General features: G+C 47.7%; 1 protein-coding gene across 1 annotated transcript in view; it reads right to left on the bottom strand.

Annotated features, from left to right (window-relative positions):
• The window catches only part of BLK (BLK proto-oncogene, Src family tyrosine kinase), a 68,901-nt gene that overhangs the window by 2,207 nt on the left and 43,255 nt on the right, over positions 1-23,439 (bottom strand). The window contains exons 7-11 of the mRNA XM_065401882.1: positions 12,909-13,058; positions 12,028-12,180; positions 8,498-8,677; positions 7,878-7,954; positions 2,066-2,216 (exon numbers count right to left, since the gene is read on the bottom strand). Coding sequence (XP_065257954.1) covers positions 2,066-2,216; positions 7,878-7,954; positions 8,498-8,677; positions 12,028-12,180; positions 12,909-13,058 — 711 coding nt within the window. The remainder of the gene's footprint in view (positions 1-2,065; positions 2,217-7,877; positions 7,955-8,497; positions 8,678-12,027; positions 12,181-12,908; positions 13,059-23,439) is intronic.

Raw genomic sequence — 23,439 nt, 5'->3', positions numbered from 1 at the left:
CATAATTATCACTTCCTATAATAATATTTTAGAGATAGAACCCAGGATTTTCAGGACCAAAGCACAGGCTGCAACCACTTGTGCTAAAGGAATAATGTTATAAACTGACAGCATTTGTAGGTTTTTACCTTCTCTATGGCCTAACCATTAATGGAGGGCATGGTGCATTCAGACAGTGATTAATATCTTTGTAATGATCTCCCTATCATGAGTAGTCAGTGAAGCAAGAATCCATAGGCGGCACATAATGGAGGCTAGGGGAGGCTAAGCCATGGGGGGGCTGAGAGCAGTGAGTGGGGGCCTGGCCTCTGCCAGAAGAGGCGGGGCAGGGGGCTAGCCTCCCCAAGGGGAAGCTTCACTCGCCACCCATGCTAGAATCCAAGACCTTTATCACAAAAACACAAGCCTCTGCCACCTAAGGTAAAGGAGTAATTCCATTAGAGGCCAGCGGTAGTAGGATTTTATCTTTTATGCAGATCAGCCACTAGAGAGGGACACAGTATTTAGCCAGTGTGCTACAGAGGGTGTGGAGAAATGTAAATATATGTAAATTTAAAAAATATATTTGAAAATCTGTCCCACCTTTATTTACCTGGAAAAAACTAAGTTCAGGGTTCTGTGTCTCCCCTAGCATCAGATCAGCATAAACCCACAATTCAGGTTTTATTAAGGACAAACAACCCTAATATAAACTAAATATTATAATGATTTTGATGAAGACAGCATTTTTATTTAAACACCTCCCTGAAATCCTACCAACCCAAACACAACGGGCACAGTATCAAAAATCAAACCCAACACAAAACATTTCAGTTGAAGTGAAATGTTTTGCGGAGGGGGGCTTTTGAAATGTTCCTGTTTCGTTGCGAATCAAAAGACATCTCAAAATCTCAAAATCCTTTGCCAAACAGAGTCGTCATCCTCCAGCCAGCTCTACGGGAGACCTAATGAAACTTTAAAAAAGGTCTGTTTTGTTTCCCATATACTTTATAAAGCCTCGTAGCAAGCTGAATGAATCTCTCTCATAACCAACATCTCGGTAGCTGAAGAATACTATAGCTGAGTAAACTGTATTTTGCTGTGTGCCAGTCAGGTGTGGCTAGACAGATGAGTGAATTGAACCAACAAGCTCTATGCCCCTTTGGTGCCCACATTCTCTTAGTCCCACATATTACCATAGCAGAGCCCCAAACTGGGAGCTTTGTTCAGGGCACTGGCTCTATCAGCTGATTCAAAATGCAGCTTCATATGAGCTGAGCCAGCTAGAAGTTGCTCTTTGTGTATCTTTTTATAGAGATGCTCCCCCACTCACAAGAACCACTAACAGAACCACAGCGCTAGCCAGATATGTCTCCAAACTTGGGGGGATGGGAGTTAAAAATCCAAATTGTGTCAATTGTCCTTGGCTTTTACACCTGGCCACACCAAAACCCTGGATCAGAATGGAGGCTGTGTTTGAAATCTGGATCCACACCCAAATTTTGCAGTTCAAGTCCATTTCTTACTATTTCATTGTATATTGCATCACTACGGTATGCAGATATAGGCAAAGTGTTCATTTCCCTGCAAAGACCTCAGTTCAGGGGTCAGTATTTCCCCTAGCATCAGGGAGGTTGAGTTTATCCAGTAGCAGGGCCAGAGATCTTAGCATGAATCCGTAGGATGCCCCTATATCTATGATATTCTACTCCATAAGAACGGCCATACTGGGTCAAACCAAATGTCCATCTAGCCCAGTATCCTTTTTCCAACAGTGGCCAATGCCAGGTGCTCCATAGGGAATGAACAGAACAGGTAATCATCAAGTGATCCATCCCCTGTCGCCCATTCCCAGCTTCTGGCAAACAGAGGCTAGGGACACCATCCCTGCCCATCCTGGCTAATAGCCATTGATGGACCTATCCTCCATGAATTTATCTAGTTCTTTTTTGAACCCTGTTATAGTCTCCAATGTTAAATTCACGCTGTGTGGACGTGGAATTGTGTGAAGGAGAAATGCAAGCTGCAAATGTAACTGGACTTCTTCAGCTAGGTTTTTCCGTACAGCACCATGAGTGGAACCTACCTTCTTGGGCCAGGTACTCATTTTCTATTATCCTGGCCAGGCCAAAATCAGCAATTTTACAGCAGAGCGTCTCTGAGACAAGGATGTTGGCTGCTCTCAGGTCTCGGTGGATAGAGTTCATTCTCTCGATGTATGCCATTCCTTCTGCAACCTAGGAGAGCAGAAATGGCCACAGCATTTACCACAAGAATATTCAAATAAGCCTCCTGATCCCTAGACATGAAAGATGGAAAAGCCCTTGTCCGTCGCCTCCCTGATACAAGATTGTGCTGTTATTCCATGTATTATGGTAGCACCTACCGGCTCCAGCTGAGATTAGGGTCAGACTGCGCTCAGTGTACGTAGTAAGAGACAATCCCTGCCTCAAACAGTTTAGACAAGACATACAAAGTGTGGCAGAAAGGAAAGGTTGTTCTTGCCATTTTACAGATGGGGAAATGAGGCACAGACAGATGACGAGACTTGGCCACAGGACATCTGTGGGAGAAGCAGAGACTAAGCCTAGATCTTCTGATTCCAAGGCTCAGCCACAAGACCATCTTTGATCCCCTACATCTTGGAGTTTAGTTGAAAATATTGCAGATTAAATAAAAAAAACTCTTCCCGTTTTTCAGTCACAGCCAGAGTAGTTTAAATCTAAGACGATCAACAGTAAATGATCATTAATAATCTCATCCATTCACCTCTTCTGTACAGTGTGGACTTGTGTTTTGTTTGCTTGTGCCTGACACTGTATATGCCTCAGGAGGCAATGAAGCTCCTGCATAGACAGCCAAGCAGTATAGGTAAGCATAAAACTCATAACTCACTGAGAGACCAATGGAAGCTGTATCCTAGAGCGTTAATATGCTGGGAATGTGTTCTGAGCCAAGCCCCTGACCCTGCTCAAGTCCTTCTTAGAAACACTCCCTGAATTGAGCTAACTTGTATTTGTTCCCTTGCTTCTGACAGCTGGTCTCTGTAGATGCCAAGCTCCTTAGAGCAAGGGACCAGTGTTTGGGAAGCATCTAACACATGATAAGCTCTCCTGTAAATAAGAATAATAGCAAGTTTTTGTGTTTGGGGGCTTTCATAGAATCATAGAATCATGGATTTTAAGGTCAGAAGAGACCATTATGATCATCTGGTCTGACCTCCTGCACAACGCAGGCCACAGACTCTCACCCACCCACTCCTGTATCAACCCCCTAACCTATGTCTGAGCTACTGAAGTCCTCAAATCGTGGTTTAAAACTTCAAGGTGTAGAGAATCCTCCAGCAAGTGACTCATGCCCCACGCTGCAGAGGAAGGCGAAAACCCCCCAGGGCCTCTGCCAATCTGCCCTGGAGGAAAATTCCTTCCCGACCCCAAATATGGTGATCAGCTAAACCCTGAGCATGTGGGCAAGACTCACCAGCCAGACACCCAGAAAAGAATTCTCTGTAGTAACTCAGATCCCACCCCATCTAACATCCCATCACAGGCCATTGGGCCTATTTACCGCTAATAGTCAAAGACCTATTAATTGCCAAAATTAGGCTTTGCAGAAGCGGGGAGCTTTGAAGGGGGATTTGAAAAGCGACAGGTTCAGCTTTAGCCCAGACACTAATCAGGACAATGAATGGATGAGAAGGCAAGAATGGCAAGATGGCCTAGCACCAATTTGGGTTTTCACACGCCCTGAGGTTAGGGCATTACAATTTTCCACCCACTAAGATTCTCATCAGCTTCTTGCTTACATGTGGTTTTAAACAGGATACTAACATATACTTTCCAAATATGTATTTCACCCTCTATCAACACCCTTCAAGCTCGAGTGCCGCTTGCCTCAGTGGAAAATGGAAGAATTGATGTCACTTCCTGTCCTGATGTTAATGAGATAGCACTAGACTCGATGGTTTCCTTTCAGCATGTGTGTGCATCCGAGTGTGTGTGTGTGAGACTGACCACAGGATGAATTCGGTGCACCCAAAACTTTCTAATTTTAACTACAGCTGATGCTATTGGCTGCAGATTGCATCTGAAGGGTCAAGTTACCTTGGGACATGACGTATTCAAAACACCACGAGTAAACATGTTGTGAAAAAGCATGACTGGCTTTACATCAGCCCCATCCAGAAACAGCTAGTGATTAACTGAAGCCCAGCACTTGGGGTTTGGGCAGCTCAGGATCTGCATCAGGGCTGCAATGGCACAGGCGTGCGCCGCGTGAAGGGATGCAAAAAATCCCCGTGCAGCTCCTGCACTGGCTTGGCTAGCTGAAGCCTCCTTTAGGGGCACGTGATAGATTCGCTGTCTTCAGGCCACAAGATCCCAGCATTCTGTGGCCTGTGCTGAAATCCTCTGCCCTGTGCTATGCAGGAGGCCAGACTAGATGATCATAATGGTCCCTTCTAGGTTTAAAATCTACCAGTCTCTGCTATGCTGGGCACACACACAGCAAGCCCAGCCATTGGAATGCGTTTTGTCAGCCCTTGTGCCTGGCAAGGGACATTCTCCGCTTTATACATGGGCCATAGGAGGGACCAGACTGTAGGAACTTTAATGGGGATTTATGAGACTAACAGCGCATGCCCCCTACTTCCCTCTATTTGAAGATTAAACCAAAGATTCAGTAGCTTGAGATTCCTCTGCTTAACAAAGAACAGGGCCTGTGAATAGAAACAGACAGAGTTGCCCACTTGGGTGGGATTTTCACAGAAGCATCCCCAAGCATTCCTTCAGAAGCATCCCTAAGTGCTTTAGAGACACACGCTTGTGTAATGGCATGTATCAGTGTCATGCCTTTGGGCAGCAAGGAAACGGTTAACACAGGCCCAGCTGGGTTGAATGCCGCCTCCGCTGCAAATTGGTTTGGAGCCCAGAGCACTGGAGTTCTGAGGGCAGCTGGACAGATGCTCTACCTGCAGGAAAGGGCCCCTGACTCCCATGCTAAGTGGCTGGGCCAGGAGCAGGAGGATGATCAGCATAAATATGCTGATTTGCAGGCAATTTGTTTGTTTCTTTGGAGGGGACTGACTAGAACAAGCCACTGTCATATTCCTTTGGGCTGGGCTACTGAAAGCCCCAATGGTCTCTTGTTAAACTAAGAATCCTTTCACTAGAGGGCAGTTTTAGATGGCTGGACCTCTTGCTGCTTGCAAGGGGAGGGACTCAAGATTCCTTCTTCGAATTCCAAGTCAAGGTTTGGCGAGAGTCTTAAAAGGGAAGGAACATGCTTAGGGAGGGCTCTAGCAGAAGGTAGGCCTGTCTGGAGGTCATGACATCCCCTTTAATCCCAGACTCTCAAAGTGCTTTGCAAGTGTTCGGCTGAGGTCAAGCGTGGATGGAACAATGCACGCTGGGACCTGAGGTCACTGCAGCCCACACCACCACACTGAAGATAACCATGGTTGATGGCTTCACTGTGGAATTCTCTAGCCCACATTTGACCTGAGTTTGCACTTTGGTCTCTCCAGATTAGAGCTGGCTGAAATTTTTTGGATTAATAGTTTATTAGCAGAAAAATGCAGTTTTGGGTCGACCAAAACTATTTGTAAATTCGGGTCAAATTTGGTGGATAGCTTTGGTGGGGGTTTTTTTTCTGAAAAAGTTGGAATGTTTAGACATTTTCTAAATGAAACATTTCAACTTTTTGTTTTGAAACCACATTTCCTTTAGAAATTTAGCTAGCTTTATTTTGTAAAAAACAAAGAAAACAAACAAACGAAAGGGTAAAAAACACCCGGAAAAGAAACAAAATAGAATGAAAAAAAAAAACCCAAAAATTTCTGGTCAAAGAAAACATTTTGTTCAACCTGAAATAAAATTTTGTTGTTTGTTTGTTTCAGTAAGAAAAACCAAAAATTTTTGGGTTTGGGTCTATCAGCAACAATTCCCCCCTGCCTCCCGCCCCGATATTTTGATTCGGTAGCTAAACTGAAAAAAAATCAATTATTTGCTCAGCTCTGCTCCTGATATGGCATTTTTCTCTCTCTTCCCTACAAACTCATTGGGCCAAATTTCCTGGTGTAACCCCCAACTGAAGTGAGTGGAGTTACCTGAGGGATAAATTTGGTAGGTTGTGTTTCTCTTCAGGAATTTAAAACTAACCACTGATTATTTCCTTCAAGTTATAAAAAATAGAAATAACTTCTAACCACGGAGTCTGCAGCTGTTCCCCTTAATCTATTACGGATATCAAAGGCAGGGCAGCAGACCAGATTTTATCACTAGTGAAGAGGAAAAGAACTGTTACACCATTCACGGGAGGGATAAAAATAGCTAATAGGGCGGCTTCTTTAAGATATTTCAGTATTTTTGCTTCTGGGTAAAATGAAAAGCAGATGCTTCTGCCGTGTCAGAAAGCACCTCCTCAGAAATACACAATTCCAGGTCTTTTATTCATTTAAAAACAAATATGAATTGTAGCTGGATTCCCTAGTACCTTGGAAAAGAGTAACTGAAAATGACTGTGAAGTTAGCCCATCACCACTAAAGAGAGGAATGGTGGCCATGTGGCTAAGGAATTGCATTGGACGCCACGAGCACTGGGTTCTAATCTCAGCTCTGAGCTTGGATGGATCCTCAGTCAGGCTTTCTAAAATACTCAATGCCAGCCTAGCTCTCTCCTGTTGAAATCAATGACATCATATTGATTCCACCAGGAGCAGTGTTAGGCCAGTGTTAAGTGCTTCTGAAAATCCCCAGCTCTGTGGGCAAGACCCTGCACCTCAGTTTCCCAACCTGTATAAGGTGGTTAATATGCTTATGTACCTCCAAAGAGGTTGTGAAGCTACATTGGTTAATGTTTGCAAAAAAACACCTGGAGATCCTCAGATGGAGGACACAGTGGTCATATTACAACAATAAGCGCTGCCTAATGTTAGGCATCTCAGTGCATGTTAATCCCCCTAACTATGCTGCCTCATCTTCAGAGGGGCTAAGCACCCATTACTCCCAATCAAGTCAACCAGAATTGGAGGTGCTCAGCACCCCTGAAAACCAGATTCTCTTTTTGCCTGTGTCCCTACACATGGTAGATCACTGTCACTCCAGAGCAGGACCTTCTCTTACTAAGGCTGTCTGGAGAAAAGAGAAAAGACTTTTCTGCTCACTAAGCCAGGAAAGACTCTGCCTTCTGTATTATGCAGCGTGCTAAGAAAAGGGTCCCCATGTGAGGTGTGATGATACTGATGATGGGCTGGCATTCCCATCAGTACTGCAGGTGAAGGGAGGAACCCCTCGCTATCACATCTGGAAGTTCACAGAGTCCTAGATTCTAAGGCCAGAAGGGACCATTTTGATCATCTAGTCTGATGTCCTGCACAGCCCAGACCACAGAACTTTCCTGAATTAATTCCTGCTTCAACTCCAGTAACTGTTACAAGGCTTTTAGAAAATATTCAATCTTGATTTTAAAATGACCAGTCATGGAAAATCCACCCACCCCGGCCCTTGGTAAGTTGCTTCAGTGGGCAATTACCCTAAATGTTAAAAAATGCACTTTATTTCTAGTCTGAATTTGTCTAACCTCAACTTCCAGCCATTGGTTGTTGTTATACCTTTATCTGATAGACTGAAGAGCTCTCTATTATCACATTTCAATTCCCAGTATAAATATGTATAGACTGTGATCAAGTCACCCCTCAACTTTCTCTTGTATAAGCGAAATAGATTGAGCTCTTTGAGTCCGTCACTATAAGGAACATTTTCCAATCTTTTAATCATGTTCATGGCTCTTCTCTGAACCCTCTCCAATAATATGTATCCCCTTTGCGTCTGCAAACATGTCATCTTGGATAACATTGCACCATCTTCCCAACACTCATCCTGGTGTCTTTGACTACAGACCTGGGCTGACATGTCAATGAGTTTTGGGAGAGTTAGTTGGCTTCCATCATCCGTCTTCAAGAAATCCAGCAAGCACCCTGTAAAAGAGGAGACGCACAGTGTTCTCTGGATGATGTGATTTGAATGAAAGTTACATATTAGGTCCACGTCCTTCTCTAGCTATTGTTATCCAACCTGTCTACAGCTTTTTTACTTCTGGAAAGATCTCAGGAACTTCACTGCCTCTATCAAGTGCACCAGAGTCAGAGTGAAAACACCCGCTTCCCTTCGTATTTTGTATAGAGCTCTTTGCAAAGCCCATAGGATTCTTTACGCCACCCACTGATCAGCTGTTCGGTGGCAGGCAGGAAGCACTGGGGGTGGAGCAAGAGCGGGGTAGGCTCAGGGGAGGAGCGGGGCAGGAAGAGGCAGAGTGAGGGCAGAGCCTTGGGGAGGGGACGGAGCCTCAGGGCGGAGGAGGGCTGGAGCACCCACCCAGAAAAATGAAAGTCAGCACCTGGGGCATCGTCCCCTACGTTACCTGCTGCAGGCATGGGATTTTCACAAATCCTAAGCACTGGCCTAACCTTTGAAACTCAGCCAAAAATGTCTAAAGAATAAAGCCCGGGGAGGCTCTTTACCGTTGGCCATGTACTCTGTCACAATGTAGATTGGCTGTTTGGTGACTACTGCATGCAGCCGGACTAGCTTGTCGTGCTGGAGCATCTTCATCAAGTTTGCCTCAGCCAGGAAGGCATCGGGAGGCATGGAGCCCTCCTTTAGGGTCTTCACAGCCACCTTCACACTGTTCTTATAATAGCCTGCAGCAAAAGAGAAAGGAGGGTCCAACGGTTAAGGTGCTAGCCTGGGATTTAGGAGAAACAGGTTCAATTCCTTTCTCTGCCACAGCTTTCCTGTGTGAGGAGCAAGTCAATGGAAGTTTGGAGCCTCACTACCTCTGAAGCGCCGTGGCTCAGTTTCCCCATCTGTACAATGGGATAATAGGCCTTCCCTAGCTCACAGGAGTGTTATGAGAGTAAATACATTAAAGATTACGAGATGCTCAGTTACTTCATAGACTTTAAGGTCAGAACAGACCAGCATGATCATCTGGTCTGACTTCCTGCACATTGCAGGCCACAGAACCTCACCCGCCCACTCCTGTAATAGACCCTGTAATCTCTGGCTCAGTTACTGAAGTCCTCAAATCATGGTTTAAAGACTTCAAGTTACAGAGAATCCACCATTTACACTAGTTTAAACTTGCAAGTGACCCATGCCCCATGCTGCTGACATGTTGCAGAGGAAGGCAAAAAACCCCAGGGTCTCAGCCAATCTGACCTGGGAGAAAATTCCTTCCCGATCAGTAAGACCCTGAGCATGTGGGCAAGACCCACCAGGCAGATACCTGGGAAATAATTCTCTTTAGTTACTTGGAGCCCTCCCCATCTAGTGTCCCATCTTCAGTAAGGTGTGTGTGTGGGGGTGTCATCTACCTTAGACAGAAAACTAACAGCAAGAAGCCCTTTGATGTGATGGTCTGGTCTTCCTGTTACCGTGTGAAATAACTAAACATACCAATCCATGTGCTAAGCACTAGGGTATCTACCACAGGGAACAACCCTGCCTGAGGGAACACTGAACTCAATGGGACCAGTGGATGGGCTCCTTCCAAGATGGCGGAAGCCTCAGAAGGAAGTGGAGAGGACCCATCTCCTCTGAGAGGGTCTCTGTGTAGTAGGGTTGCCAACTTTGGTTGGATGAATTCCTGGAGGTTTCATCACATGTCAGTATCTTTAATTCAAGATTAATCTTTAATTCCTGGAGACTGTCTCCAGGACAATCCTGAAGGCGTTGGCAACCCTACTGTGTAGAGGTTCCAGGAAGGTGTGGTGGAGAGTGGAGGCAGCTGGGTACGCACTAGGAACTGGGGAAACAGACTGCAGCGCACTGGTGGGGGGTGCTGGAGTGGTGGAGAGGATGGCCCATATAAGCACTTTTTTCAGCCAGTCTGTAAGAGAGCTTGGGGAATTCATGCCTCCGGGGAGTAGGTAACCTTGGAAGAGGTTTGGAGGCTATTCCAGAGGGTGGTGTCCTCAGAATGGAAGAGGCAGGGGATCCAGGCCACGTTTCTGTGGCTCCCTTTTCCATGCTGGGGATGGGGAGGGAAGGAGCCCTTGAGGGTTCGGCTCTGGAGGAGCTGAGCAGTAAAGCACTGGGTGGTGTGAGGTTATTGAGTTCCTGGTGAGAGGAATAATGAATGTTCCATGGGAAGGAGACAGACCAGAGCCTCCAGTCTACTCCCCTTTCCCCGGCAATGCGGGATCATCCCCATGGCAGCAGTTCTCAACCAGGTGTCAGGTTTCAGGGGGGCTGCCAAGCCAGGTCGGCATTAGACTCGCTAGGGCCCAGGGTAGAAAGCTGAAGCCCACTGCATGAGGCTGAAGCCTAGGGCCCCGAGCCCCGCCCCCTGGGGAAGAAACCGAAGCCTGAGCAATGTAGCTTCATGGGGGCCCCTGTGGCGTGGAGCCCCGGGCGATTGCCCTGCTTGCTACCCCCTAACACCAGCCCTGGCTTTTATATGCAGAAAACCAGTTGTTGTGGCACAGGTGGGCTGAGGAGTTTTTATAGCATGTTGGGATGGGCCTCAGATAGAAAAAGGTTGAGAACCTCTGCCCTACGGCATATTCTCAGGACCTTTCTGCGATCTGGTTTTAAGTCACTTGAACAATGTGGCTTCCACCACTTCCCTTGAGACGGCTCCCCAGCTTACCAGACCCCCATTGCTAGGAAATGTTCTCCTCATATACGGCCTTCATGTCCTTTGCCGTGTCATCCCATTTCTCAGCTATCTAGCTATGCCCCTCACCGTGGTATCTGAATCCGTAATGAAAGGAGCTGGGACTTTGCACACACGGTCAAGTCTTCTGCACTGTGCTGGCCACAACTGCAATTCCTGCACTCTCCAGGGAGCAATCAACCACAAAGGGGCGGAAGAGGAGGAGGAGTTAAGCTCCAGTTCCTTCCCACCCTGACCAGCCATGTATAGGAGCACAAGTTGCATCCTTTGAAGGGGGATGCATGGTCCCTGTGTCTTAGGTAGGTATAGTGTCCCTCAAGGCACCCAGCCTCCCGCTACTCACCCCCCGCCTCCCAAGCCGGGCTGTAACAGATGGCAATTTCCTGCAATATCCGGAATGAACTTTCCTGAATTAGGTTTAACCTTATTGAATTAGGTTTCCTACCTTTGGAGTCCATTGTATTAAACATGCAATTGTTTGTGTGTTATTGTAGGACTGTAATGTAAATGTTAGGAACTTCAAAGAACTGTTTGGGACAGTACGTGTTAAGTGGGATTCCTAGGAGGTACTTGGGAGGCCTTTTGAAGCTACACTTTGGGGAGAAAAATGACCTGTTCCTGGAAATTCCCAATCAAAGACCCCTGAACTGTATCAAGGGCAGACTACACTTTTCAGGAGGGGGCTAGTTCTAGGCTGAGGCTATTAGGAACCCGTTTTCTGGGTGGTTTGAAGGATTCTCCTGCCAGAACCCATGTTGGAGACCACTGGGGCAGGGCAGAGGGATCTCTGGTAAGCTTATTAGCATACACGTAGGTGCTTTTATTGTTTTAATGTGTTTTCTCTGTAATGGTTTTACCTTAAGAATAAAATAGGCTTGGATAGGAAGTGGTGGGTGGCAACTTACAACTGTTGACAATCACTCTGTTATTAGTCTCTGAAAAGAAAGCATGCAGGCCTGTTTCGGCAGCCTGTCTTTTGCTGGGAATAACACGGGGAAGGCAGGGAACTCTTCAGGGTGGACATTTCCCAGTCAGGAGGGACAGAGATGTCTCCCCCCCGGGAAAGGCAACGGCTAGGGGGCCAGAAGCTTGGGAGTGGGTGCCCTTGCTGAAACACTAAGGGAAGACACAGGTGCAGTTGTCTTACACCTGTGGCAAAAGCTGTGCTTTAAAGCCCCAATACAGCCCTAAAGAAGCACAGTTGAATGGGCTGCATAATTCCCACCCCTCCCCCACCACAAGCAGCGGGCTGGGTCCTAGCAAGGTCCTGCACTCGTGACAATTCTGAGAAAACAAGGTTTTCCCTTTTCCTGTGGGCCATGTGTAGTGACCGGGGCTGACCCTGCTGGGCCTGGAGAGCGCTGTACTTACCCATCCATACTTCTCCAAACTGTCCCGCACCAAGTTTCTTCACAAGCTTCAGAGACTCCCGTGGGATTTCCCATTCGTCCTGCGCCCAGGGCCTCTGGGGAACCAGGGATGTGCACGGACTGGTCAGCCTCTGGCACAGACCATCCCCTTTGTCTGCGTATTCAGAGAAAACCTGTCAGCTCGTCGGTAAAGGGCCAAACCCTCCGCTCAGCCTCCAGCCTGAGTTGCCGGGCTGGAGACGTGCAGAGGGTAATTCTCCTCCTCCTCAGCATGTGGAATGGCCACTCCACACAGGCTGCTTCAGCCCCAGAGCTCTGAGCGCCCCAGGAGAGGGGTCTGGAGGACCCATGCAATGGCAGATCCCCTAGTGCCGCCCTTTCCCCAGCCGGCTCGTGCCCCAGTGCATCACAGTGGTTGCACCCTCCCCCCGAACGCCTCTCTCCAGAATCCAGTCTCTCCACACACCCCTTCCCCCGCGGAGCCTCCATGGTCCCTGCCGTGCCTCGTGGAGCTCGCTGTGCCCCTGGAAGGGGCTGTTTTGCTCGTGTGCATGTCCAATTTGGGATGGTCACTTTGCTTACGGCTGTGGGGGGAGTTACCAGCAGGGGCTGCCCGACTCGCTTCGAATATCTGCATTTCCGCTGCACCCCCACCCAGTGCTAGCTAGAGCAGGCGTTTTATGCCCACCCTGCGTCCACTTCCCCATTCCCTATACTGCCACCTATTACAGGTATTGCTCCACATGCAGTCACTGCTCCATGGGCGAGCGACTGATGGATAACCCCCGTCTGGCCATGAGGCACCAGACCATGTGGCCTCCTCATGCCAGCAATCTCAAATGCTATGACAGACGGCCCTGTACGGGGACATGGGCGGCTTACTGCTGTAATGCTGGACTAGGTGGTGCAATGAGGAAAAGGTGATCCTGGGGGAGATGTAGTATCCCCCGCCGTCTAAGGAGCGGATCCTGTAGTGTTTGATGATGTCGCCTTGACTAGAGGTGCTGTCTCTCACGGACAGTGAAAAGGCATCTGGGGAACAAGCAGAAGAAACCACACTTACTGGCCTGGCTGGCACTGTCTGAGACAGACCTGATGGCTTTCGTCTTCCTTCAGTAGCCCCGTGTCTGCAATGGGATACAGCCCCACTCACAGACAGGTGAGTCTATGCTGGGAATATTCAGGTGCAGGGCACGCTACACTGCTGCCCCCCATCCATCTTCCATCTTGGTGAGATCCAGGCACTTGTCCTTTTAGCCATATCACATTTCATAGGGACATAGCATTTACCAGTTTGGATCTAGCTTTTGGTCCATGAGGTCCAGCAACCCCATGGAGAACACTAGATGCTTCCAAGCATGTGTGTCTGTGGGTGCAACGAATGTCATGGAACTCTATTCTGTCCCTTACGAGCAATCAGCACAGACTAAGGAGCCTGATATTTCATGGCCATTAGGAACCTTGGCTTGCATTGCTCTGAATGCTAATGGCCCAGTTCTCTTTGAAATCCCACCATGAAGATTTGTTTTGTCATGAAGGCACTGGAGTGATGCTCAGGAGAATGGGTTTCAGCTCCCGGCTCTATCACATGCACCCTTCGCAATCTTGGAAAAGTCACTTAGTCTCTCTCTATGCCTTAGTTCCCCATCTGTAAAATGGATCTTATGCTTCCTTTCGCCTACCCCTTGTCTGTCTGTGTAGACTGTATGCTTCTTGAGTATGTCTTCACTGCAATCCGAGGTGTGACTGCAACATGGGAAGACACTCAACCTAGCTTTGGTCTAGCTCGCTCGAATAACAATAGCAATGAAACTGCAGCAGCCTGCCTGGGACCCTGGGTATGTACGCGAGTGGCTAGCCCGTGCTGCCGTCACACCCCTGGCTGCAGTGCTGACATACCCTTTGGAGCTGGGACGATAGAGTTGACATATAATAATGAGGATACAACATGATCCCACCAAGATATCACATGATTAAACATTGCCAAGGAAGTGTTATCACCGTGGTGATAAGCAACAGAGAGTCCTGTGGCACCTTACAGACTAACAAATGTATTGGAGCATAAGCTTTCGTGGGTGAATACCCACTTCGTCAGACGCATCTGGTGAAGTGGGTATTCACCCACGAAAGCTTATGCTCCAAGACATTTGTTAGTCTATAAGGTGCCACAGGACTCTTTGTTGCTTTTTACAGATACAGACTAACACGGTTACCCCTCTGATACTTGACACACTGGTGATGACCATCTCAGTATCTGGCAAAGCACCTCAGTCCTGACATAGAATCATAGAATATCAGGGTGGGAAGGGACCTCAGGAGGTCATCTAGTCCAACCCCCTGCTCAGAGCAGGACCAATCCCCAACTAATGCAACATCCTTATTATTTAAATCCTGGGGTTTCATGCAGGTCTGAAAATACACCTCTATTCTACTCTTCTCGACTCTCTGCTAGTCCAGTCCAATATGGGTTGCCAGCAGCCAGTACATTTATGGAGTGATCGTTTAAAATATACATCAGTAAAAATTGCAAGACAGTGTAGAGACAGTATTTCTTTTGTCTGCAGTATGTTTCCGGACTAGGACTACGCCAGATTAATCTGGATTTATGTGATTTTTTTTATGTTTGAAGTACTGGATTCTATAGAAGAAAATCTGTCATATAGGACCATAAACAGAAGTCATGTGCATCCAAAATTGCTTTGAAATCATTGTATTCCAGACATGGGGGGACTTTTAAAAATGTGTAATACCGACCTACTGGCCTTTTTTGTATTTCGTATTGTGTCAGTAAAAAATGTGGAGGGTCATTATGAATATGGTTAAGTGCTAGTTGTCTTGTCTGTATAAGTATTCCTGGTCCACCCCTTCCTCCCTCCTCCCCCCCGCGGCCATGCAATATTCCTTGCTATTCCAGTCTTGAGCCCCCATAACTCTGTCAATCCACTTCAGTCCTGGCCTGCAATTTAGTCTTGTATTGCAATGCAACCCTGAGCCCTGACCAACAGCATTTCCTGCTATTCCAGTCCTCACTGGTCTGCCAACTCACCTTGTTCCCATCCTGCAGCAATACCCATTCCTGCTGCAGCCCTGAGTCTCTCCTAACCGGTGACTGGCAATCAGGCCCAATTGTGCTTGTCTTTTGCATAAAATTCTTCTGGATATATTCACCCTGATGCAGATTCAGTTTCTGGGGAATCAGGATTCGGGAGGTCTTTGGGCCAATGCTTTTAAAAGTGGCCAGTAATTTTGGGATGCCTCTGTTTTTGGGTTACCAGCCTGAGACTACTTGGGTCTGATTTTCAGAGTGTGCCAAGCAATCAGTCTTTTAACTGAAAACGTCTGGACCCTTAGCGACTGGAACAAACGCTAAAGGGCAGTGGTGGAGTCTCCATCTCTTGCAATCTTCAGATCAAGACTGGATGCCTTTCTGGGAGAGATGTTTGTGATGCAGGAGATCAGACTAGGTGATCTGATGGGCCCTTTTAGCCTTAACATCAATGATTCAGTGACGTGAATAGGAGCGATGGTGCTCGGCACCTCTGCAAATCAGCCCCAAGGGGCCTCAAGTTGGCCAACCAAAAATGGAGGCAGGCAAAACTAGGGGACACTTGGTGGAAATCCAGATCCTGATTATCCAAGTATCCTCTTCTCCAGCACTTCTGTTTGCTTGAGATTAACTTGCTTTTCTCAATGAAGTGACCCACTCTAATAAGAGCTCTGCCTGATGATTAGAATCCAGCGGTTCTACAGGCAAATCAATCAGCTGTCTAAAGCTAGCCTTAATATTTACCCTGCCATTTATGTTAATGAATGGCTGTATCGTTCTGGGCAGTGTAGAATGCATTTCAACTGGCACGGGAGTTTAGTCTGTTTCTTGGACTTTGTCATGGCACTTCTTTTTTCCTAAGCAGCTCCGGTTTATTTCAGGGGAGCGGAAGAAAAGATTTTTCATGGTGCTTTCCATCGCTGTTCATCTGAAATGCGAGACCACCAGGGTCTGGTTCCTTTCAAAGTCATTTACCCATTTAGGGTTGATTACAGAACAGAGCCGGACGCCGGCTACTAGTGGAAAGGGAAAGTGTCAAGGCTGGAAGGCTTCAATTCTCTCTTCTCTTAACAACAATAATAACGAAAGATTGAAACAAAATCCCCAACACTAGTAGCCTCAGTGACTCCCAGTCACCTCCACAACAATAAAGCCGCATGCAGAGCTTAGTACCAATAAGGAACACTGTAATAATAAGCCAATGAGTAAAGCCAGCCAGCTCAATCAGCCCTACAATAATAATTCCGTGTACACAGCCCAGCATGCAGATGCATCCCTGCAGGAAGAATTTGGGCGAAGAGCGGGACCAACCCTCCAGTCACTATGTGCATGAGATCTGTGGCCAAAAGGAAGGGGTGAATTTTACTCTTCCAAGGGCTAATTATTATTTCTGTGTTGGAAGTAATAATATATGGAGAGTACCTATCTCATAGAACTGGAAGGGATCTTGAAAGGTCATTGAGTCCAGCCCCCTGCCTTCACTAGCAGGACCAAGTACTGATTTTGCTCCAGATCCCTAAGTGGCCCTTTCAAGGATTGAACTCACAACCCTGGGTTTAGCAGACCAATGCTCAAACCACTGAGCTATCCCCCTCCCCCCCCAACCATGGTCATCTCACTGTTATTTGTTTCCCTCACCCCTCCTGCCATTGGTTTGTTGTATCCACCTCTTGCCGTTCATCATAAGAGAAGACTTTGAACTCCGGGACCGTCTTTATGTTGTGTGGATGTACAGCATGCAGCACGGTGAGGCCCTGATTCAAGTCCCCTGAGCACTACCCCAAGACAAATACACATCATCATGATGAGCAAGCAAACGTGAGCAAGAAAATGGCACGAAATCATGAAGACTACCTTGAAACAATGGACCTGTCTGAGTGGACTGGCAATTCTGTTAGGATAAGCAGATGCTTCTCTGAACTATTCAGATGTATTGTACAAAATTCAGATCTCATGCACACAGACCCCAATCCAGCCGAACACTACTGAAGTCAGTGTGTTAACCGTCTATCTAGGTCAGGGGTGGGCAAACTTTTTGGCCTGAGGCCACATCTGGGTATGGAAATTGTATGGCAGGCCATGATTGCTCATGAAATTCAGGGTTGGGGTGTGGGAGGGGAATGAGGGCTGGGGCAGGGGGTTGGGGCATGGGGAGAGGCTCCGGGGTGCAGGCTCCGGGCGGCGTTTACCTCAAGCAGTTCCCGGAAGCCACAGCATGTCCCCCCTCCAGATCCTACGTTGAGGCGTGGCCAGGTGGCTCTGCTCACTGTCCTGTCCACAGGCACCGCCCCTGCAGCTCCCAGAAGCAGTGGCATAGTGGGCATGTCTCTCCTCTGGCTCCTACGCAGAGGCGCGGCCAGGAGGCTCTGCCCTGTCCGCAGGCACTGTCCCTGCAGCTCCCATTGGCCACAGTTCCCAGCCAATGGGAGCTGCGAAGCCAGTGCTTGGGGCGGGGGCAACGTGCGGAGCTCCCAGGTTTCCCTTATGCGCGGCGCCACAGCATGCCTGGAGCAGGACAAGCCCCCGACCCCGCTCCCCGGCTGGAGCGCTGGAGCGGGGCAAGCCCCTGACCCTGCTTCCTGGCTTGAGTGCCACAGCAGGGCAAGCCCCCGACCCCGCTCCCCGGCTCAAGCGCCAGAGCAGAGCAAGCTCCCGACCCCGCTCCCCGGCTGGAGCACAGGAGCGGGGCAAGCCCCCGACCCCACTCCCCAGCTGGAGCGGGGCAAGCTCCCGACCCTGCTCCCCGTCTGGAGTGCCGGAGCGGGACAAGCCCCCGACCCCGCTCCCTGGCGGGAGCTCGAGAGCTGGAATAAAAGGTCTGACGGACTGGACGCGGCCCGAGGGGCCATAGTTTGCCCACCCCTGATCTAGGTACTTCTATGTAATATCAGGCAGCTGCCCCTAGAGCGCCCCTGCTCTGCTCGCCCCCTGTTCAGGGCCCTTTAAGAACTCACTCAGTTCAAAAGGTAGTTAAAATAAATCCCCTCTTGGGGTCCATTTTATTGCGTCCCCGAGGACACAGTGACCCTCGAGCCCAGTTCAGTGCCCCTCCCCTGATTAATCCAAAATAACACAAAACAGAACACAAACTCACACAGACTTCATCCCAACTGGCCTTTACAGTCTCTCCCCTGCTTAGACAGCGTCTCTCCCCGGCCTCTCTGCCTACAGACGCTTTCTACCACTCAGTGCTGGTCCTAGACCAAATGGCACCCCAGGCAAGGAGCATCTTCAGCTCCACCCCGCCCCCCCCCCCCGCCATTTGTTAAATGTTTGAATACTTTATTTTTCATTGCATTTGTAGCCCATTTCACGACTATGATGCACAATTTGCATGCATGATTTATCCCTGTTATATAAGGTGGTACATTTGCACGCTGGGACCTGTAAATCCATATTTATTCATGCCATACACAAGCAAATTAAAAAAAAATGAGTTTCTGCTAAGCTTACAGAAGCTTTTAAATGTTAAGAATAACTAAAAAGTACTAACATCAAGCAATTGAACTGTGCACCAACATTGGGTGGACCAGTATTAAATCGTGTATCAGTAGGTGCGAGCCTTAGAACGTTAACTCAAGTTCTTTAGTTCAAAAGGTCGCTTTTTTTGCCCTTACCATGAACTGAACTGAAGCCTGGCATTGCCCCAAGCCTGGCAATCCAGGCGGTCCTCTGGGTCACCTGCCCTGCTCCCCCTCTCTCCTGTTTCTTCAGCTTTTACCCTGTTGACTCAGGGCCCTGCAGGAATTTCCTTGCTCCTTGCAGTACCTGGGCTTTCCCCTATTCTCTGCACTTTCCTACTCCTTTTTATACCGGGTTCACCTGATTCAGCCTAGTTTTGGCTCATTCTGTAATCAGGGCTGTCTTAGCCTCAGGCTCTCCACCCTCATACTCCCCCGTTCCTGTAGTATCTGAGAACCTCACACACTGTATTGAATTTATTCTCACACACCCCTATGAGGCATCATCCCCATTTTACAGATGGGGAACCAAGCAGAGGGAGATTAAATGACATGCCCAGGAGCACACAGTGAGTCTGTGGCAGAACCCAGGAACTGAACCCAGATTTCACAAGTCCTACACCACTGCCTTGCCCACAAGTCTAGCCTTCCTCTCTGGGGAGTTCCACCAGGGTAACTGAGATCAGAATTGGCCCACTGAGTCTGCAACATTAGACTAGAAACTTCTGATTCTCTTATGGGATTTTTACTCCATTGTGCCTGGAATGTGCCAAGAAAACAGCCCTCATCACAGTAATGTAGCCCCACAGCACTGGTCTGCTCATCCTTAGCAAAAGTTACAAGTGATGCCTTAAGAAAGACCCAAAGACCCAATCAGCTTCAGTGGGATCAGTAACCGCACGGGTAATATTTTCTTAGCCCTTCCAACATTCAAACTTCAGTGATCTTGAGAAAAAAAGCTAGATATTGTGGGTAAACTCTTCCTTCCCCCCACACCACAGAGATGTTCATTTTCTGTTAGTCTGAGGTTAGTGAGGCACAGCTGTTTCCACAAGTTTCAGAACAATTATTATTTTTTGGAAGGTTTGTTTATTTCCTCCAGCTTAGGCAGATTTGCTCTCTGGTATCTGTTTTATTGGTGACCTGCTTATCAGGTTGTCTTGACAAATGCCCCACCTTAACGTGCTCTTGAATGTACCCCTAGTGTCCTCTATAACAGTGTTTCCCAAACTTGGGATGGCGCTTGTGTAGGGAAAGCCCCTGGCAGGCCGGGCCGGTTTGTGTTCCTGCCACGTCCACAGGTCCAGCCAATCACAGCCCCCACTGGCTGCGGTTTGCTGCTCCAGGCCAATGGGAGCTGCTAGAAGCGGCGCGGGCCCAGGGACGTACTGGCCGCCACTTCCCGCAGCTCCCATTGGCCTGGAGCAGCGAACCGCGGCCAGTGGGGGCCGCAATTGGCCAGACCTGCGGACGTGGTGGGTAAACAAACCGGCCCGGCCCGGCCCGCCAGGGGCTTTCCCTACACATGTGGCATCCCAAGTTTAGGAAACACTGCTCTATTAAATTTAAAGGGAAATTGCGAGCATTACAATACTTTAGAAAATTAATCGTAGACAAGATTAGATTACTGGAACTGTAAATACCTGCATCACTGCAATGGTAAGAATGAATTCTGAACATGTAATACACTAGCAAAGTGTGCTGTGTCCCCATTTAGTGGCTGCGACAGTCGCGGATAACAGCCTACTATTGGTATCAGTTAATGGAGTTACTCCTTTAGCTCAAAAGGTAGAGGCCAGTGCTGAAGGTCGGGAGTATAAACTTTGCTGATGAACCACGCAATGGAAGGTGGATGTAAATAAATATGTAACTAAAGAACAAAAAACCTTTAAGGTTCAAAGAGCAACATGAATTCAACCACACTGCACAGTGTGTATTAATTTATAGCTTTAACAATAATACTTTGCACTTCTGTCTGTGGATCCCAAGGTGCTGTACATTGGTGAATTCAGCCTCACAACACCCTTTGAGGGACAGCTTTTCTCCTTTTACAGACAGGGAAACCAAGGTTGAGAGAGATTAAGTGGCTTGACCAAGGTGATTCAGGAAGCCGGTGGCAGAGACAGCAGTCAAACAGAAGTCAAGAACTTAATAAGATTAAAAGAGGGATTGACCTCTTATCTGGATAAAAACAGCCAGAGGTAGAATAACAAATACCAAAATAACAGAGTGTGTCAGATTGAAAATAAAAACTCACACTTTCAGGCATAAGATAATCACTGACTATTACGAGTTAGGAGGAATTTGTCATGGAGTAGATTGTAGTAGGAAGAGAGCCTGAGATATAAGCCGTTGTATTAGAGGCCTGGTATGAGGCTTGAGCTAAAATAGTGGGCAAGATTTGCTGATATAAAGCAAAGTTAGCAAAAGTCAGGCTGTGAGCAAACATCAGGCTCTGCCTGCTTGCAAGTTCACCGAATCTGGCAAGAACAGGGCTGATATTGCAGAAACACACATTCCTAAGAAGTGCTAGGCACAGAGCACTCATGCAAACACATTCCCGAAGAGTGGTACCCGAACATCCCGATATCAAGGATGGTACAAAAACATTCCCCAAGGATAACAGGAGCACACTGACCCCTCCTAAAAGATAAGGCCAGGATGACAGTGTGATGAATAGAGATGTTTGGATTGAACCACCATGTACAAGGTGATGGGTGATAACTAGCCACATCCGGGGGCAGTAACTATGTCAGAGGGGCAGTACAAAACTTGTTCGTATCAGGGTATAAAGAGGTATTTCTGAGAGAGTGTTTTGGTCCAGCCAAGGGGAGAATGGAAAGTCCCACCATACACAGACCATTGTCACGGACATACATGTCTTAGTATCCTCGTAGGGTCTGCCAGGGGCTATTACTGTGCTTTGTCGACAATAAACCTGGCCTGGTGCCTTCGTACCATAACGGTTCTTGTGGTCATTGGGCGGTTCACTCAAGGTCTGCTGTGCCTCTGAGCAGAACTGGGGCAGCACACAGGGAGAACACACACACACACACAGCTGAACTTTTAACCACACAGATTATGCTGCCACATTTACCTCCTTCAAGATGTCTCACACTTTTCTCTGCACCTCTGCAACTTCTTCTGACCACAATACTGAACATGACGGCTCTGATCCAGCCTTACCATGCCTATATTCATATGTCTCCTGAGTCCAAGTCATATATTTTATTCACAAGATCCTACTTCCACCCTTGTATCAGTCTAATCAGGGTTAGAACATACTATGTGGGGTAGATTCACCCATTCTCCACAGCACTGACAAATATAGAGTTTATTCATGATTATTATTTATTTGCCACAGGTCCCAATCAGGATCAGACCCTCACTGTTCCAGAGACGGTACATGTGTATGGACAGAAATAGTCCCTGCCACCAAGTATTTACAATCTAGGCCATAGATACCATAGAAATTAGGAATATGTGTGGGCAAAGGGCCTCACTGAGTTGCGTTACTGAGTTGCGTTACTGAGTTGCCTCACTGAGTTTGGTTGGATGAATTCCTGGAGCTTTCATCACATGACATAATCTTTAATTAAAGATTAATTTTTAATTCCTGGAGACTCCAGGACAATCCTGGAGGGTTGGCAAACCTACCTCACTCCCTTTCCAGCCCTTCATTTGACAGCATAGGGTGGACTGCTGGGCCTGCATGGAGTCCCACTGAATGTGACTGTCCCAGCCACTCCAGAGCCCCACTGAAGTCAGTTACCCAGGCAAGGCCCAGCTTAAATCAAGGCATAAGGTTGGACAACTGTTCCCAGAGAGTAGTTATCAGTGGTTCACAGTCAAGCTGGAAGGGCATAACGAGTGGGGTCCCGCAGGGATCAGTTCTGGGTCTGGTTCTGTTTAATGATTTAGATAATGGCACAGAGCATACACTTATAAAGTTTGCGGATGATACCAACCCGTGAAGGGTTGCAAGTGTTTTGGAAGATAGGATTAAAATTCAAAATGATCTGGACAAACTGGAGAAATGGTCTGAGGTAAATAGGATGAAATTCTCTAAGGACAAATGCAAAGTACTCCACTTAGGAAGGAACAATCAGTTGCACACCTACAAAATGGGAAATGACTACCTAGGAAGGAGTACTGTGGAAAGGGATCTGGGGGTCATTGTGGGTCACAAGCTAAAAATGTGTCAACAGTGTAACACTGCTGCAAAAAAAGCAAACATCATTCTGGGATGTATTAACAGGAGTTGTAAGCAACACATGAGAAGTAATTCTTCCACTCTACTCTGCACTGATTAGGCCTCAACTGGAGTATTGTGTCCAGTTCTGGGCACCACATTTCAGGAAAGATGTGGACAAATTGGAGAAAGTCCAGAGAAGAGCAACAAGAACGTTTAAAGTTCTAGAAAACATGACCTATGAGGGAAGACTGAAAAAATTGGGTTTGTTTAATCCAGAGAAGCGTAGATAGAGGGGACATGATAACAGTTTTCAAGTACATAAAAGGTTGCTACAAGAAGGAGGAAGAAAAATTGTTCTCCTTAACCTCTGTGGATAGGACAAGAAGCAATGGGCTTAAATTACAGCAAGGGAGGTTTAGGTTGGACATTAGGAAAAACTTCCTAACTGTCAGGGTGGTTAAGCACTGGAATAAATTGCCTACAGAGGTTGTGGAATCAGGGCCGTCCTTACCCATACGCAAAGTACGCAGCTGCGTAGGACACCAGGAAATTTGGGGCACCACATTTCCTGGTGCCCCTGTGCAGCTGCGTGCTGCTCCAGCCCCTGCTCCGCCTCTTCCCCATAGACCCTGCCCCTGCTCCGCCCCAGTCCCACCCCTTCCTGCCACTGCTCCGCCCCAGCCACGCCCCTACTCCACCCCTTCCCAAAAG

Source organism: Emys orbicularis, chromosome 3, assembly GCF_028017835.1.
Source record: "Emys orbicularis isolate rEmyOrb1 chromosome 3, rEmyOrb1.hap1, whole genome shotgun sequence".
Classification (NCBI taxonomy): Eukaryota; Metazoa; Chordata; order Testudines; family Emydidae; genus Emys; species Emys orbicularis.
This window is presented reverse-complemented; position numbering and strand designations above follow the sequence as displayed.